Source organism: Poecilia latipinna, unplaced genomic scaffold, assembly GCF_001443285.1.
Source record: "Poecilia latipinna isolate Pla-1442-1.1 unplaced genomic scaffold, P_latipinna-1.0 Scaffold1316, whole genome shotgun sequence".
NCBI lineage: Eukaryota > Metazoa > Chordata > Actinopteri > Cyprinodontiformes > Poeciliidae > Poecilia > Poecilia latipinna.
The window spans coordinates 10,962-28,424 of NW_015113932.1; the positions used below are offsets into that span (position 1 = coordinate 10,962).

Genomic DNA, 17,463 nt, shown 5'->3' on the forward strand with positions numbered 1-17,463 from the left:
GCCGATCACCGATCATGCACTTTTTCACGGAAATTGGCCCGATTATGATCGGTGACCGATCGATCGGCACACCTCTACTTCAGAGTAGCAGCATGTATTTCCTGGGCGGCCGTGGCTAATATTAATATTAATATCAATCTTGTTGTTTCCAGGCTCAGTCAGGGTGGTGCGGGGAGAGGGCATGCCACAGTACAGAAACCCATTTGAGAAAGGAGACTTGTTCATCAAGTTTGATGTCCAGTTTCCTGAAAACAACTGGATCAGCCCAGAGAAGCTGGTGGTAAGACAACCATTAACACATCATCTCTGCTGTCAGTTTCTTTTTCATTTTCTTTATTTTCAGAAAAGCCTAGTCTCATTTTCTCTTACAGCTCCTTTATTTCTCCAACAGGAATCAACAGCTGAACAAAACTTACCCAAAAATGGTTCTGATAGAAAATGTTAATTCCTGATTTAGTTTATTTAAACCTTTCTGAGCCTCAATGATAGTTGTTACTGTCAACACAATAAACAAGCAAGGAATTAGAAATAACTGCATAATGATAGCTGAATTATGACACTTATAGTTCCTGTAACTGTCCTTTTAATAAGTCTTGTTCTTTTTAGATATAAGGTGTCCTACTAAAAGACTACCACAAGGTGGCAGTAGAGCACCAAGCTGTTTCCCAGGGTAAACAGTCTTGTTCTGCTCTCATTTTCTTTCTGGGTGTCAAGTCCAACCATTTGCAGCCTGTTACACTAACTCATGCAGCTGCATGTGCTTCGTAACAGTATTTATCATTTTTAACTGTACGTCTTTGATGGTTATTCACTGAAAGGTTATATCTCTCATTATTCACTGAGAATTTAGCAGTGCTTTGGTAAAAGAGAAGATAAAGAATGCCTAACATCTCACTAAATTATTTTAGTTATGTTTACTGTAGGACATTACAGTAAGCTAACACAGAGTTTCAGTTGTCAGGATGTTCTTGTAACTCAAGAAGTTTCTAAAAACATTTATGAAACAACGGCAACAATCTGTTCCCCATGAGGCTCTTTGGGAAATAAAAAATACTTCCTGTTAAACATAAGAATATTTCTTTTACAATCCAGAGAGATCAGAGACAGGCCCCAATCCGATATCGATATCTGTATCGATCTCGATATTGAAAACAAAATTCTAGATCAAGCATCAGAGACGATGTATCTCGATCCATAGGGGCAGATCTATTCAGTCTAATTCTGTGCTTTGTGCTCTGAACAATGTCATGCTTTATTTATTTTACATTACTTTTTATTATTTCTAATTGCACTTTCTGAACCATTTAAAAGATTTGTTGTAGTTTATTTTTACATTTTTGACCAAAATAGTCAACCTATTGTTTGTCAGGTTCAGTTTCTTTATTATTTAACATCAACTGTTCTACTCCTAACTGCACCGACTGAACTAATCAAAGTTGTTTTTACTTGTTTGACCAATCTCGTGAAGCTATTGGTGTATTTAAATGAGCCATGCTGGTGCAGAGTTGGCAAATAAATTCATTATTCGGTTCATTTATTATTGTGTTTAAAAAAAAAAAAAAAAAAAAAATGTTTTCCTGTACTGTATTGGCTGATACTACACCTCAGATATCAGTATTGGTATCAGAAGTGAAAGAAGTGGATCGGTTCGTCGCTGTGTAAATCGCACCAGATTTCAATCCTAAGGTCAACTCTCTCCCTGTCCTCCCCCTAACAGGAGCTGGAGGACATGCTGCCGTCGCGGTCAGAGCCCCCCATCATCACCGGGGAAACGGAGGAGGTGGACCTGCAGGACTACGACGCCAGCCAGGGCTCATCGTCCGGCAGCCGCAGGGAGGCGTACAACGACAGCTCCGACGACGAGAGCGGCCACCACGGGCAGGGCGTGCAGTGTGCCCACCAGTAATCTCCATCCGGCTTCTCAGACATACACCATACGTATATATATTAAAAATATCTCTCTATATATATATAGACATATGCATAAGACCCCAAACACCCCCGTTCTGCAAGGGGAGGAAACTCTGTAAGTTGCAGAGGAGCCAAGAAACATCCAGGTAGTTCCACAGACACAGATCCAGAGCACGGCTGCACCTTGTAACTGTTCCCTAACGTCACTCACCCCAGTGCTCAAATCATCCGATCTCTGTCTGAGGAACTCTGAATATTACACCGCACCTAGAATGAATGAAGATTTATGGAAATAAGTTTGACGCCCCCCCACTTCCCCTTCCTGTCATCTTCCTCCACTGCTCAAGTCAGATTCTCTCATCTGATGGGAGGATCCAAAGAGAAGAAGAAACAAAATGCTTCTCTATTGCAGAGTGTGTGACCTTTTTTTTTGTTTGTTTGTTTCATAGTATTTACATTAATTTAAAAACTAACCAATGTGCACACAGACAAAAAACAGCTGAGCAATGTGACGTAAAGATTATTTCTCAGTGATTCACGGACTCATCCACTCAGCGACATTTGTAGGATTTTGTTTCTGATTTTTACCTTTTTTGTTTGTAGGATTTTTATGTTTTCTTTCTTTTTACATTTTAATTCAATGAGAAATTTGGTTGTGTATATCATTACGGTGGTTGTTGATAAGCTTCATCAGCAACTGCAGTTTGAGCTGTGATTTTTAAGAAAAATAAAAAATAAAAATTATTAGTGAAACGGGGAAGAATAAAACAAGCTATCGTCTGTTTTCTGTGCTGAGACCATGTGCATGTAAAAAGCTTTGGTTCTTGCACTTACCAAACAAAATAAAGCAGCATTCTTCTTAAGAAATGTCTCTGAAGTTGTTGAATAAACTGTTGAAATACCAAGTTTGGTGCCTTTCTTTTTGTTTTTTTTGAAAAATAAATGATCTTTGTAGCTCGTCAAAGATTTTTTTTTTATCACTTTACCATTTAAACTCAGTGTTTGTCAATTATAATTCTGCGTTATTCTGAAACATTAAAGCAGATCTATGCGTCTGGAACATCCACAAGAACATCACTTAATTTATTCATTTAAATTAATACTCATAGTTTCCTTACACAATTATAAATTAATGTTGCTCACTGTATGATGAATCTATGAGTGTGAAATTAACGGGAACACAGCAAATGTGAATAAAGTTTTTCTATAAATGTTTTGCGTTTTTTTACAACAGTTTTTTTCACATCACACGAGTCACATGATCATATGCAAAAAGAAGAAGACAGGAAGTAGTTGAAGTCACGGCGGCTTCTTAGTGAACAAACTTAACGTCATTTTTAATTGAAAACACCAAAGATTTTAATTTCTAGTGGAAACTCAACTAGTGATAAATTTTCATTGGACTCTTCATTTTGATAATTTTGAACAAGATCAACACAATCAATTCCTTATGACCAATAATAAAAAAAAGAATACAGACAAGTCAGCCAGCCGGGAACAGCGTCTTTCATTTTGTTTTTGACATTAACCGAGGGGAGCTGAGTTTGTTGGTTGTTTTTAAGTCCTAATTTAAAAAGAAAAAAACACAAAACAAAATAATCTCCATGAAGTTCTCCAGTAGAAGGAAGCGTGAAGTGATCCAAAATGTCCAGATGGATGCTGTTCTGACTTTGGACTTGACAAAACATTGGAGTGCCTCCAGCTGATGACATAATTCCTAATAGTTTGTCTCCATGCTTCAAACAGCCTCAATAACAGCAGGGTCCAAACGTTTTGCCATGACGGTCAAAACCGTTAAGTTGAAATCACATGATGCGGCCACAACAATTGCATATATTTTTTCTTTAAAATTACATTTTTAAAACAAACCTTTGTGCCTTGATTTATCAATCAAATGTACTGCGATCAAAAAAAATTGTGCTTATTTGAAACAAAAATGATGAAATGGAATGAATGTTTTTAGTACTTAGCATTTTGTGCAAACGAGGAGCAAGCAGCTGGAATCCTGAGATAGATTAGAGAAGAAGTTAACCATCATTTTAAGCTGAATGTTTTACTGTAATGTGGATTTCATGCTGCAAATCTTTTTAGTAGTCTTACTTGATTTATGCAATTGTCTCAAATATTTATATTTATTTTTGTCAGTATGTTTTAAGGGGTCATTATTTATTTTAACTTCATCCATCCTCTAACTGCTGTAGTTTCTTTGACCGCCTTGGATAAGAGTCTGAGATTTTGGCTGTACTTTGATCCATTCATGAATGACAGCTTTCCATTTTCTTTCTGGTTTTCAAATATATGAGACAATTTTCTGCACTTCTTTATAAGTCTCCGGTCCATTTCGAAACAACTTGTAATCAGAGCATAATGTGCAATAAAACCAACATGAAGAATATTTGCTGCCTTCATCCTCGAGGACCACCCATTTTTCATAAGCTGAATGATCTCACACTTTACATGGCTACTAACTATTTGCTGTGGAAAAAATTTATTTCTAAAGCAAGTGTTTAAGTCTTCAATATAAGACAAACTTATCAACAATTATGAACAGGACACTTACTTTTCCATTATCCAGTAACTATACTCCTTATAAGGCATGTTCCCTATCGTGACATCAGCGGCGCCGTGGCTTAGTTGGTTAAAGCGCCTGTCTAGTAAACAGGAGATCCTGGGTTCGAATCCCAGCGGTGCCTTTTGTCTTAATTTCCATTTTAAGGTGCTGAGAGCTTTTATTTTACCTTTCTACATCCTTTAAAAATACACAGAAAATGCTACAATAATTTAAATCTATTTCAAAAGGACCATAGTTTGTAGATTTTGCAGAAAGACAATCCAAGAAATGTGCCTTACGCACCTTATGTAAAAGATGTCTGTTACTTGTTGCTGCGGAAGGCAGAATCAGCAGGTGAGTGTTGGCGGGTCAGGTGGCCGGTGTATGAGGATAACGTGCTGATTTGCGAAGGATTATTGTGATCGAATATGTGCTGAACCAGACTGGACTACTTTTAATAGGCAGTGGCAAACAGCGCCATCGTCTGGAGGACTAAAAAAACTACATGCAGTAAACCTTTAAATACCAGTAGAGGGAGTAGAGAGGGCCAAAACTGTCAACATGAATCCGCCCTTCATCAGATGATGAAGGTGAGTTAATTTTAGTTGGCCCTTCTTATTGCACTTCTCAATAAGTAGTTATAAATAAATATATGTTTGAAATCTTATGCTGTCAAAAAAGGCATCAGGTTCAGCGACCATCCTTTGAAAAACTTTGGTTGTGCAAAGAGCAAAGAAAGTTTACAAAGAAAATTACAAATAAGAACTCCAGAGCAGTAAAGAAACTCTTCTTTTTTAATTAAGTTCACATATTTAATATTTAAATCTCACATTAATTGGGACAAAAGACCACTTACTTAGAGATTTCTTCTTTTTCAAAATAAATCGTTGTTGATGTGAAACAACATTAATATGATGTATTTGTAAACGGAATGCCTTTTTTATGTTGTTTTTTTATGTTTTTTATGCTGTTGATGCTAATGGGGAGCTCAATAAACATAAACATTTTATAGCTATATTTTTGACTTGATGTTTTTAGAAAATCTTCATATTTGTCACAAATAATTAGTTCACATCAGTTTTACTCGATTTAAATGAGCATGAATTTATTTTTAGAATTTTAAAACGCTGTTGCTTTAAAAAAGTTAAGTACGAGCTTTATTCGTGAACTAAAGTTATTTTCAATAAATGATCACATAAATCAATGCATTCATACAGCATAGATACAGTGCCTTCCAAAAGTATGAACATTCATTGACCTTTCACACGTTTGTCATATTACAACAACAAACTTTAAAGTATTTTTTAGTATTTTATACCGTCATGTAAAGCTAAAAAAGTAGAAAAATTAAAATTAAAAATAACAGCTGTTTATGTAAATATTACGATTTATCGAACACAGTAAAAAGAAAAAGTGAACAAATGTGGAAAAGTTAAAAGGCTTTTGAAAGTTTAATTACGTATCTTTGAAGTTAAATTAAAATAAATCAGCAGACACCGCACAATAGTTCATCAGCGTTAGAACACCATGATCCAGCCTCTTAATTTGAAAAGTTGAAATATATATATTTTTCCCCCCTCCAGTGTTGCTTTTATTTTGAAGAGTCAAACCGGAAGCCGCGTGACATGCGCAGTCTGTCTATCTTTCCCTGCTTTGCTCCGACTGCAAAGGACACAATGCACGTTCCCAGCGCGGAGCGGCCGGCGGCGTGTCGGAGCTGACAGCAGATGCTGGAGCCTCGCTGCGTCCCAGATGCGGAGCCCCGGATCCTGAGCGGACCATGGGGACGACACAGCCGCCGCCCCCGCCTCCGCCGCCACCGCCGCTGCTGCTGCTGCCGCTGATCGGACTGCTGTTGTGCCGCTGCGCCCCGCTCTGTGCAGGTGAGAAAACAACAATCCCTCCTTCCTTCCTTCCCTCCCTCCCTCTCTCCATCCATCCATCCATCCATCCATCCATCCATCCATCCATCAGCGCAGACCTCCCGTTTTTATACCCGTGTTCCTTCCATTCATGGAGGCTTAATGAACCCGCTTCTGATGCGTTTCTTATTAATCACACCTGAATAAACCTGAATAAACCCGGGGCAGCGGTGTTCCTGCCGCCGACACCGTGCAGAGCCTTCAGAGGTTTCCATGTTGTGATCTGCAGGAGGAAGCGGTGTCAATCATCCTGCCGAGAGCATTGATCTGTGGTGGCTAAATGATCAGGGCGAGTGTAGAAACATGGATGCTCTTTCACAAACGTGATGCTGCTATCAGCATTACATCACTGCCTCTCTCTGCAGCCCCGCTCTTCCTCCTCCTCCTCCTCCCGTCTCTGTGTCTCTGCACCTTAATGGAATGACCATAGAGTTGATGCTGAAGCTGCAACACACGCTCTTTAGAGGTCTGTGTGTGACTGAGATAAGTGATTCACACACCTTCCTAGTTGAAGACAGAAGACAGCAGACACTCATCATGATCGGCTTCATTTATGGCATTTTAATGACAGTTTAAACTGAAATTAAAGGACACAGCTGGAATTCATGATTAAAACCAAGAAGTACTGATCTATTTTTGGATTAAATAATCAAATATAAACACACAGATTGTTTTTTTAAGCACAGTTAAAGTTTCAAGAGAGTTGGTGTGCAGTTTTTAAATCTGCCAACATCTGCTCTGTGTGCCGCACCAGATGTTTCACCGTCTGATTTTGTTTCCTTAAAAAGCCAATTTTCGCTGAGGTTTTTATGTTCTTATTCTTGTCTGAACAGTCACTAAATACTGTAACAAAATCGCTAAGTTGGAACTGCGACTGGCCAGTATAATCACCCTGCTTTATCAAATCCGAAACCACTTTGACCCTGAGCATAATGCAGCCACCACTATGCCTCACAGCTAGTATAGTTGTTTTGGGTGTTGGGCTCAGTTTTCTCCTGACTCCGTCCCTGTTGTGATTAAAATCCAGGTTTATGCCAGTAAACCAACCAATTTTTTTTTTTTTGCAGTGGCTTAATATGACCAAACTGTAATATATTTATGCTGATTATGAGTGTGTGCTACTTCCTGATCATCGCTGTGTTGGATTGTTAAAGGAGGAAAAAGTGTGACTGAATTATGAAAAATGAAAAGACCTCCACCCTGAGGCTCTCTGGTGACAAATGCAAATAAAAATAAAATAAAACATTAAAAAGAAAAAATGTTTGTATGTTTGTTATTTTATTTTCTTGAAAACAACAAACTGTACTTCAATGCTAATTTTTTTTAATTGTGCGATACTTTTATTTTTTGAAGAATATGAGAATTTAAATCAAAGTTTATAATTTTTTTTCTCATGTTCAAACATAAAACATCTTTCCTCTTTATTTTATCTTAAAACTGCATAAAAACAAGAACATCAGGTACTGTACATAAAACAGTTCAGAAGCTTTCGTTTGATTCATATCTACACAGCTCTGTTACGATCCAGTCGCAGCGTTTCATTCCCGCTTCCTGTCTGGACTTTGATTAGGCCGTCGCAAAGCAAGCTCCAAATCCTCCTCCCTCCGCCGCTCTGCAGGTCGGTCGGTCAGTGTGAGGCGTTTGGCGCCGCCGCCGCCAACATGGAGTGAACGGAGGGAGCAGGAGTCCAGGGTTGCTGTGGCAACAGAACACATTCTGCAGCCCTGCTCGATGCGCGTCCAGAAACGTCGTGTTAGTCGATATCCACCACTTAGCTTTTAATGACCCCACACACACACACACACACACACACACACGCACACACGCACACACACACACACACACGCACACACGCACACACAGACTCCTCTAGCTTCACTCTGCTGCTGATTCACTGATAAAGTGTGAAAGCCTTAAAAAAACAAGCTCACACACCCTCGGCAGAACCGAGTCCATCTCTGGGTGTTTTTTATCGCAGACATAAATATTCTCCGATCAACATCTCGAGTTGTGGCTCAGAAGCTTTTAGCTGGATTAGTTTTTAAATCTGCCAACATCAGCTCTGTGTGGCGCACCAGATGTTTCACCGTCTGATTTTGAAGAAAAACAGAAGTTGATTTTAAAGTAGTGGGTAGTGACCCTAACCCTTACCCTGAAAACCTAACTGAGGGAGGTTTTCAGGAAAAGCGGGTTGAATCTGAGGCGTCTGTTTATTGCAGAAGCATCAGGATCCCTGAGTGAGGCTGCTGAAACTTCACCGCCTCACTCTGACGGGGGAGTTGCTCCCTGGAGCAACGGCACCACGGCTACAGAGATGCCGTTGCCTTGGTTGCCGCTTTAACTCCTTCTGGATCTCTTTCAATCTACATTCACTGCAATAAATAAATAAATAAATCTTACCAAGTGTTTTTGATTTAATTTCCAGTGTGAATAAGACAAGTAAACAATTCTTGATTAAAAATGTTGCATATTATTTCACTTGCAAGACATTTTTCCTGCTACAGGAGAAATAATCTGCCAGTAAAACTACTACTTTTTTTAAAAATCAATATTAAGAAATGATTTAGAGCAAGCTGCTATATATAGCTGAAAAGTTCTGAGTAAGTCAGATTTGTCCTTTTTTTTAAAGTGTACTGAGATGTTTGCACTAGAAACAACAAAAATACTTGATAACATTTTGAGTTTTTTTTTTTTTAGTTTTTTGTTGGTTTTTTTTGCAGCGTTAGTAGCGATCAGTAGTCCCCAAAATCTGTCATGTTGGTTTTTAAAACGTGAAAAGATTTAGTTTCAAATATTTGTAGGCACAGCTGAGCACATTAAGTGTCATTTTCAGTAAATCTACTTAAAATTAGAACTTTAAATCTATTTACTGATCAGACTTTGACTTGTATGTTATATATCTTAAAGCATAAGATGCAGGTGTGTATATACAGGGACTAAAATGTGTATTTTAACAAAAATATAGATATTTTTAAAATAAATATATGTAAAGCATAGACGTGGTAAGCAGCAGTCACAGATAAATGGCAAATTAAAAATAATAGTTTAGGGTTTTATTAATTATATTTGATGATAAACTATAAAATTATTGAATCAGGACAGTTTCAAATGCAAATGTTTCTGTATTTATGCTAGTTTGTATTAATCCTTATCATATATTTTAAATTTGAAATTAGATCACATGCAGGACATTTTGCTTAATAAGAAAATGTATTTTACAATTCATTTTCAAATGCATTTATGTGAGGGAAATAGCGCCATATAATATATATTATATTATGATTTCCTGCTTATGGTAATGGTTCAGTGTTTTGGTTGGTTGCAGCGGCCTGCACAGAGCAGGTGGAGGTCCACACGGAGCGGAGGGGGGTCCTCTACAGCCCGGCCTGGCCCCTAAATTACCCCCCTGGCCTCAACTGCAGCTGGCACATCCAGGGGAGTCCAGGGGAAGTGATTACCATCAGGTAGGGTCCCTGCTGCACATGCGCATAACATTTCATTTATCCCAGCAAAAAAAAAAAAAAAAAAAAAAAAAAAAAAAAAAAAAAAAAAAAAAAAAAACACCAACACAATCCGTCCTGGGCTCCAGCTTCCGTAACTTTGACCTCATGGAGTCGGGAGGATGCTCGGCGGACTGGCTGCTGATGACGCCGACGCGCAGCGGAGAGTCCAGGCTCTGCGGTTCCGTGCTGCCCCCTCCTTTTATTTCCACCAGGGGGCGCGTTTGGCTCTACTTTCACTCTGGGAGCAACAGCGCGGGCCAGGCGCAGGGCTTCCGTCTCTCCTACATCAGAGGTGAGAAGGGAACATTTTCTCTGCTCTCCAGTTTGCAAAAAATATATTCATACTCCACAAAATATTTCACTTCACAGCCAGACATGACAACAGACACTTAAATGTGTTTAATTGGGATTTTATGTGATAAACTAGCAAAGAGTGAGTGTAAACTCGAAGGATATTATTGCATGTTTTTCTATATTTAACGTCATGACGTGCCTTTCAGGGCTGCAACTAAAGATTATTTGAGCAATCGATTAATCTATCAATCATTCTGATGACTAATCAATTAATCAAGTAAAAAATTTAATAACATAAATTTTTTAGTGTATAGTTGATCATTTTTAGCAAAGGATACATTTTTATTTTTGTTAATCTATTAATATTTAAAAGAAAAAATGTGCTCAATTTTTTTTTTTTTTATAATTTTTTTTTTCTACAGAATTTTAATCAGGTGAAGCTAAATCTGCCACTTCACTAGTTCTGGTTTCAAGTGGCCTTTTTTGTGTTTATGCTCAAGTTAACGATTCATTAGTTACTGAATTAGTTGACGATTATTTCAATAATCAATTCATCACGATTAATCTGATTAATCATTTCAGCCCTAGTGAATTTGAATGATATATTTGGTATATATAAATTGGCAAGAAGTTTGTAATTATTCTGCCTGTTGTTTACCTCTGACCTGCTGAAACCTTCACAGAGCGACTGGATTCATACTGACACTGAACTACACACTGACCTGGTCACTGCCTTCCTGTTGAATCCTGCTAGATTAAAATCTCACTTCATAGACAGTCTGGGATTCCTCTCGTTTACTTGGATTCCATCCAGTATTTTTTTTTTCTACCGAACCAATCAGCAAACAGAATCGGAAGTTGTCAACGACAATGTCGATTTTCTGTTTTAGAATTGTAGAGTCTTCCTGACCTGTAGTTTTAGCAATGGCAGCGGAGGAAGTGAACAAAGGTGCTCAGTCAGTGGAGAATGTTTGTTTACAGCAAAGGCTATTTCTGATCAACTTTATAACGTCGAACTCGCGTCCTACATATTTCATGGCCAAACCTTGGGTTTTGGATAAAATGTAAAACTGAACAGAGTCGACGTCTCCAGGAGGCAGCCAGAGAGCCCAGACTTATGAAGCTAAGTGTAGAACAGCGGTCTGGTTTTTACACACAGCTGGACTCTGCCTGGGTTTCTGCCCTCTGCAGGTCACCTCGGTCAGAGCAGCTGCCAGTCAGACGAGTTCCTGTGCGGGAACGGGAAGTGCCTCCCTCGCTCCTGGAAGTGCAACGGCCAGGACGAATGCGGCGACGCCACAGATGAACACGGCTGCTTCCCGCCTCCCACCGAGCCCCTCCCCAGCCTCTGCCCCCCAGGCTCCCTACCGTGCACCGAGGCCCAGACCACCCGCTGCCTGCCCGCGGCGCTCCGCTGCAACGGGGACCGAGACTGCCGCGACGGGAGCGACGAGCTGCGTTGTCCGGACACCACCTGCGGCAAGCGGCTGAGGAACTTCTACGGCTCCTTTGCCTCGCCGGACTTCTTCCACACCGACCGGAGTTCCGTGACCGAGCTGAGGTGCTCCTGGCTGCTGGACACCCAGGACCCCAAGCCCATCATGCTGCAGCTGGACCTGCAGCTGGGGCCTGGGGATTCCCTCCACGTTTACGACGGCCTGCTGCAGCGGGCGGAGCATCTCTTGCAGGTGCTGTCGCATCACAACAACCGGCGGCCGGCGCTGCTGGAGTCCAGCCGGGGCCAGATGAGTGTCCTGTACATGGCGCAGCCTCACAGCCCCGGGCGAGGCTTTAACGCCACCTATCAGGTGCTTCGACGTTCCTAAGCTCCATGACACAGTGGCGCCCCTAAGAGGGTGACTAGTGGGGGCCATGACCCCTTTCTCCCAACTAAATAAGTTTATTATTTATTTATTTCATTCCTTTATAGTTTAAAATGGACATGTCACATGTTGATTGAAACAAAAGTTTGAACTAAAAATGAGAAAAAATAAATCTTATGTATTCTACCCCTTCCTCTCAAAAGTCAATGTGAGAGTCAATGTGCCCTTAGAAACTAACCATAATTAGATTTGTTTGTTTGTTTAGTTGTTTTGTTTTTTAAATCTCTGATTCTCCCAAATCATAATCTTATACTTTATGTTATCTTTCTTAATAAATCTTTTTTGCACGTGTTAGTAAAATACTATTATGCATTTTAAAAATAACTTACAGAGTATAATAATCTATTAAGTTATTAAATAAAGTTATATACATATATATCTGTATCCAGTCCATCTTTATCACCACCCCTATGCCACAGTTGTCATGATGACTTGTTTCTGTGTAGCCAAGCAAAGCCTATACATTTATTTGATGTCGTATCCTTTACTCCACCTCATAGGTCAAAGGTTACTGTTTCCCCGGAGAGCACCCGTGCGGCAGCGAGCAGGGCTGCTACTCCGACCACCAGCGCTGCGACGGGTACTGGCACTGCCCGTCGGGCCGCGACGAGGAGGCCTGCGCCATGTGCCCGGACGGGGAGTTTCCGTGCGAGGGAGGCAGCGGCGCGTGCTACGCGGCATCCGAGCGCTGCAACAACCAGAAGAGGTGTCCGGACGGCTCGGACGAGAAGAACTGCTACGACTGCCAACCCGGAAACTTCCACTGTGGCACCAACCTGTGCATCTTCGAGACGTGGCGCTGCGACGGCCAGGAGGACTGCCTGGACGGCAGCGACGAGAGGGACTGCCTGGCCGCCGTGCCCCGCAAGGTGATCACGGCGGCGCTGATCGGCAGCCTGGTCTGCAGCCTGTTGCTGGTCATCGCTCTCGGTTGCGCCCTCAAGCTGCACTCACTGAGGAACCGAGAGTACAGGTGAGGGATATCGCAATCCTTAGCAGTAAATCTACGGCTTAGATTTACTAATGCGTGATAAATTAAAACTAGCTCAATAATTTCCATTTGCACGATGGTTGGTTTTTCTACCATTATTATTATTATTTGCTTTTGTTTGTTATTATTTATTATTTGTTTATTATTTGTTTATTGGGTTTTAAATTTATGTTTTCATTGAAGAAGACTTTTTTTTGACCTGATTCTCTGGGGGAGCCGGTGTTTCAAGAGAGGGACATGACCCCCATTTGAGATCACCACTGCATGGACTGTATGCATGCAACAGATCATTTTATGTGTTAAAGCATTTCATCATTGATCCTTCTTTTTGACACATAACATTTCAACAAACCTATCCTGACGTATGTGGTTGTAATGAACCAAAGTGAAGAAAAGGTCAAGGAGAATTAATACTTATGCAAGGAACAGCATCAGTGTTGATTTAGCTTTTGTCTTTATTTATTTTTTGTTAGTACAACATGGGTTTTTTTTCTTGGCAGAATACACAGGAATACCTGATTGAGTCTAATACTTTTAACTGGAGCTGGTGGAAATAAAAAATGATAATTAATTAAATATAAAACAGGTCGTCTCGTTTCTCACTGTTGCTCTAATTGCAGAGCGTTTGAGACTCAGATGACTCGCATGGAGGCAGAGTTTGTTCAGAGGGAAGCCCCCCCTTCCTACGGCCAGCTGATAGCCCAGGGTCTCATCCCCCCGGTGGAGGATTTCCCAGCCTACAACCCCACCCAGGTAACACCATATGAGGTCTGTGTCGTGGAAATGTACGGTGACACAGCACCAGACATAACCTTTATTTCCGTTCCTCCCTGCATTCAGGTGTCGATGCTCCAGAACCTGCGGCTGGCGATGCGCAGGCAGATCAGGCGTCACTCGACCCGCCGCTCCTTCTCTTCTTCCTCCCGCCGGCGCCTCGGCCAGCTGTGGAGCCGGCTGTTCCGCCCCACTGGTCGAGCCAGGGGCCACGCCGCCCTGCTGGACCCTGCCGAACCCGCGCAGGTCACGCTGGGGCTCCACAGCTACAACGCCGTGAGGGAGGAGGGGTCCCTGGCCGCGGCGGGAGCTGCTGCGCGAGACGCGTCTGAAGACAGAGGCTCATGTTCAGCTGTGGTTGACCTCCAGGCCAGCGCGCCCGAGAGCCCCGCGTCGCCACTGTCCCCGCACTCTGTGAACAGTTCCGACTCTGAGGCACCGTCGCCCGTCGGCGTGGTTCCCCAGTCAGACCCAGCAGCCCCTCAGGCGGCTGCTGCTCCCTACTTCCCCCGCCGGCCATCAAAGAAACTGGTTCTGGAACTCGCAATTAACCTGAAGGGCGTTTCCTTGAAACGCTACTCGCCCGTGGGGCCGCTTTCCCCCGTGTCTCCTCCTGTTCTGGAGAGCAGCTCCTCGACGCAGTCGGAGCGACGTCACCCTCAGGGTTCAGCGGTGTCGTCACCCTCTGAGAGCGTGCCTCCGTTAGTGGAAGAAGACGAATTTGACGGCCATTTTTCTGTGGACGTGCCAAGTGAGGAAAGGAGTGAGGTGAACAGAGAAGGAGCAAGCTGACTCAGCAGGTTCCACACAGCGAGGAAGGTGAAGACTCAGGGAGGGAAGTGCCATGAAACACGGAAAGCTCTCGGTGGGGGAAGACCGGATATTGCTCCAATCAAGTGTCCTTCTAATGTGTCTGAGACCTTTCCTTTTCACTGACAGTTCATATTCTGACTGCTATCCTGATGTGAATAAAACCAGCAATGTGTGTTGTTAATTTCTTTGTGAAGCTCACTGAGTATTTGAACAACTCTGATCAACCTGCTTAGGCCAACACACAAAAAAAAAAAATCTACTGAGCAAGCCAAAACAGCTTCGTGTTGCTACCCAGAGCCATTACACACCGCTACTGACTGTGAGCCGTGGAAGCCTATCGACAAACTTCTTCCCCTCCCTCTCCTACAAGATAATATTTTACGGTAATTTTTAACATTTGGTCGCAGTCTGCCACATTTAGGAATGAAGGTGGAGATATTTATTGGTTCTGTTTATTTATTGAAAAGGTGAACCATTATTTTAATCATTACTCAATCAATGCAAAAAGACAGTTACTACTTACCTGGTTAGTTTTATTCTCACATCCTGTCACTGGTTTCTCATTCTCATGATGTTGATTGTTGTTAGCATAATTATGTTTGGTATTTATTTATTGCTGCTTTGTGATGCACCATCTTCAGCTGAAGGCTGGAATAAACAACCTCAGAATTTACTTGTAGCTTACAAGAGAACATTGCATAACAAGCTGGTTAATAAGTCAGGATATGTGTTTGGTTATCTAGCCTCAGGTTAGCTACTCGACAGACATGTACGATTCTACTGTAGTTTTACGACAGCCTACGAGTGATGGATGGAACTCCCTTTAGTTTCAAAGGCAGGATTTTGTAAACGCTTTTCATAATCGGAAAAAATAAATATTTCAGCCGAATTTGTCTTTCTTGTAAGCATGAGGAAAGTACAAGAGCCTTTTCAAGCCAGCTCCGTGGCAGTGTGCAAGCAACAGGTGGGGGAAGGGGAGCGCTACACTCTGCTTGACGTAACCAGAAAAAATTCTGGTCACTCCAGCACTTTCTTAAATAAAGAACCTTAAACATTTTAAAAGGTATGGAAGATTGTGAAACAGGAACTTTTTCGAAACCTTGGTTTACCTCGATACCAGCACTAACACCATGACTAATCCGAATCATGTGATGTGTAAGAAGTATGTTAAAATTTTACTGTTTGACATAAAGAAATTAGTTGGTTTTATATTTAAAACAAAAATACTTGTTCTCCTTGAACTGAAGTAGCCAACATGAATGCTTCAGCCACATCACATTTATAGTTTAATGGCTGTTAGCTGGCAGTTAGCTAGCTTAGCATACAGATTGGAAACAGAAAATGCTAGATTTACAGTGGTTTGTGCTTTTTCTTGTCTCTGTGTTGAATTGGATACTTGCGGTTGTAATATCTATCAACATTTGTCAATATCAATATTTTTCTTAAATGTGTGCAGTGTACATTAGCAAGTTAGCTTAGTGAAAAATTTGAAAATTGGAGGAAGGGATACATTTTGCTGCTTTCTGTTTTCATTCTCTGTTAGGTTAAACTAACAGCTTTCTTCAGGTTTTATAAGTGAGGTTCCTCAAGATGTTCTTTTACCTCATGTGCAACTTGGCCTAAGCAGGGATGCAGTTAGCTTAGGACATTTATTAGCAATTGGTAAAAAAAAAAAAGACTAAGCAGCTGTTTCCTCCTGGTTTTGAACTTTGTACTAAGCTAATCTTGCTACAAGCCTTATATATTATATATGTAACACTAATAAGTTTTTTTTAATGAAACTTATTTTAACTTATTTTGTGAAATATCAAGAAGCAGGCAACAGATTCAGCTTGAAAGATTTCTCCTACGTTTTCTGCTGGCAAATGTATTTTCAACACGATTTTGGATACAGCTCAAATTTTTTGCTTAGCATTTCTTATTTGCTACGTCATGAATTTTTAAATACCCAAACTGGGGCGAATACAAAGGTCAAAGAGCCCGGATGTTGCCTGTAAATGTGCGCATCATATTACATGTTCTTTTGCTATAATCCAAACTTTCTCTATGCGAGTATCCGCAATGATTGTGAAGACATTGGAGACGAACGGTACGGATCCGACATAAACTTCTCACTACGCTCTGTTCGTGGAACTGCTCGAGAAAATGATGGAAAAAAAAATTATAATATGGGACAATAAAGAAAATAACTTTTTCAGTTTTCGGTTAAGACTTGTGTGACTATCTTCCCTTTTCTGCTCGTGTCTATGGGGCGTTTTGTAAACGCCATTTTTCGCTGGCAAGAGCCGCTTCTACCAATTACTGCTGGACTACTATAGATTGTAAACGTAGTTTTTCTATTTACCTATTGGAACTATCGCGCCAATATTTTTGCAGTAAAAAGAAGGAATGGTTTAACTTTGCCCAAGAAAGCAAGAGACATTGTTAGGAGCTTAACCTGGGTTCATGAATGAAACTTATTTTTTTCTTATCCAGCTTGCTGAATGTTCCATGCTACCTTCATCCACAGGCTTTGCCAACCTATTCATACCTCTTGAACACACATTCACATTTGGTCACGCGTCATTCAACCACACTGTATTGGAATTTGATATGATACACCAAAACAAAGTAACAAATTGCTTTTGAAGTGGAAAGGAAATGGTTTTACAAATTAAAATCTGGACAGTGTGTCATGACAACTATGACGTGCAGCGTTACCTTTAAGTCACATATAGAGTATCGGGTGGCTTACTCTATGTGTGATAAAAAAAATAAATAAATAAAATAATTTTTTTTAAAACCCTGTAAAAACGAATATGAATATTTTTGCAAAGCACTG

At 40.8% G+C, this 17,463-nt stretch overlaps 2 protein-coding genes and 1 non-coding gene across 4 annotated transcripts in view; all 3 read left to right on the forward strand.

Annotated features, from left to right (window-relative positions):
* LOC106961613 (dnaJ homolog subfamily A member 2) overlaps positions 1 to 2,816 on the forward strand; it is a 13,171-nt gene extending 10,355 nt beyond the window's left edge. Inside the window, exons 8-9 of the mRNA XM_015055443.1 lie at positions 153 to 280; positions 1,718 to 2,816. Of these exons, the coding sequence (XP_014910929.1) occupies positions 153 to 280; positions 1,718 to 1,906 (317 nt within the window). The 3' untranslated portion in view covers positions 1,907 to 2,816. The remainder of the gene's footprint in view (positions 1 to 152; positions 281 to 1,717) is intronic.
* A 1,714-nt stretch (positions 2,817 to 4,530) lies between these two features.
* trnat-agu (transfer RNA threonine (anticodon AGU)) lies at positions 4,531 to 4,604 on the forward strand. The gene has a single exon. It is a non-coding gene; the product is annotated as a tRNA-Thr (tRNA).
* A 1,272-nt stretch (positions 4,605 to 5,876) lies between these two features.
* lrp3 (low density lipoprotein receptor-related protein 3) lies at positions 5,877 to 16,955 on the forward strand. Of its 2 annotated transcripts, none has more exons than XM_015055439.1 (7): positions 5,877 to 6,345; positions 9,692 to 9,848; positions 9,974 to 10,179; positions 11,373 to 11,989; positions 12,565 to 13,037; positions 13,676 to 13,808; positions 13,896 to 16,955. In XM_015055439.1, the coding sequence occupies exons 1-7, from the start codon at positions 6,243 to 6,245 to the stop codon at positions 14,619 to 14,621; spliced, it is 2,415 nt and encodes an 804-aa protein (XP_014910925.1). In that variant the 5' UTR covers positions 5,877 to 6,242; the 3' UTR covers positions 14,622 to 16,955. The 2 variants fall into 2 exon arrangements, with proteins under 2 accessions (XP_014910925.1, XP_014910927.1); XM_015055441.1 differs by having other exon boundaries at positions 5,878 to 6,345; positions 9,710 to 9,848.
* Positions 16,956 to 17,463: the final 508 nt, after the last annotated feature.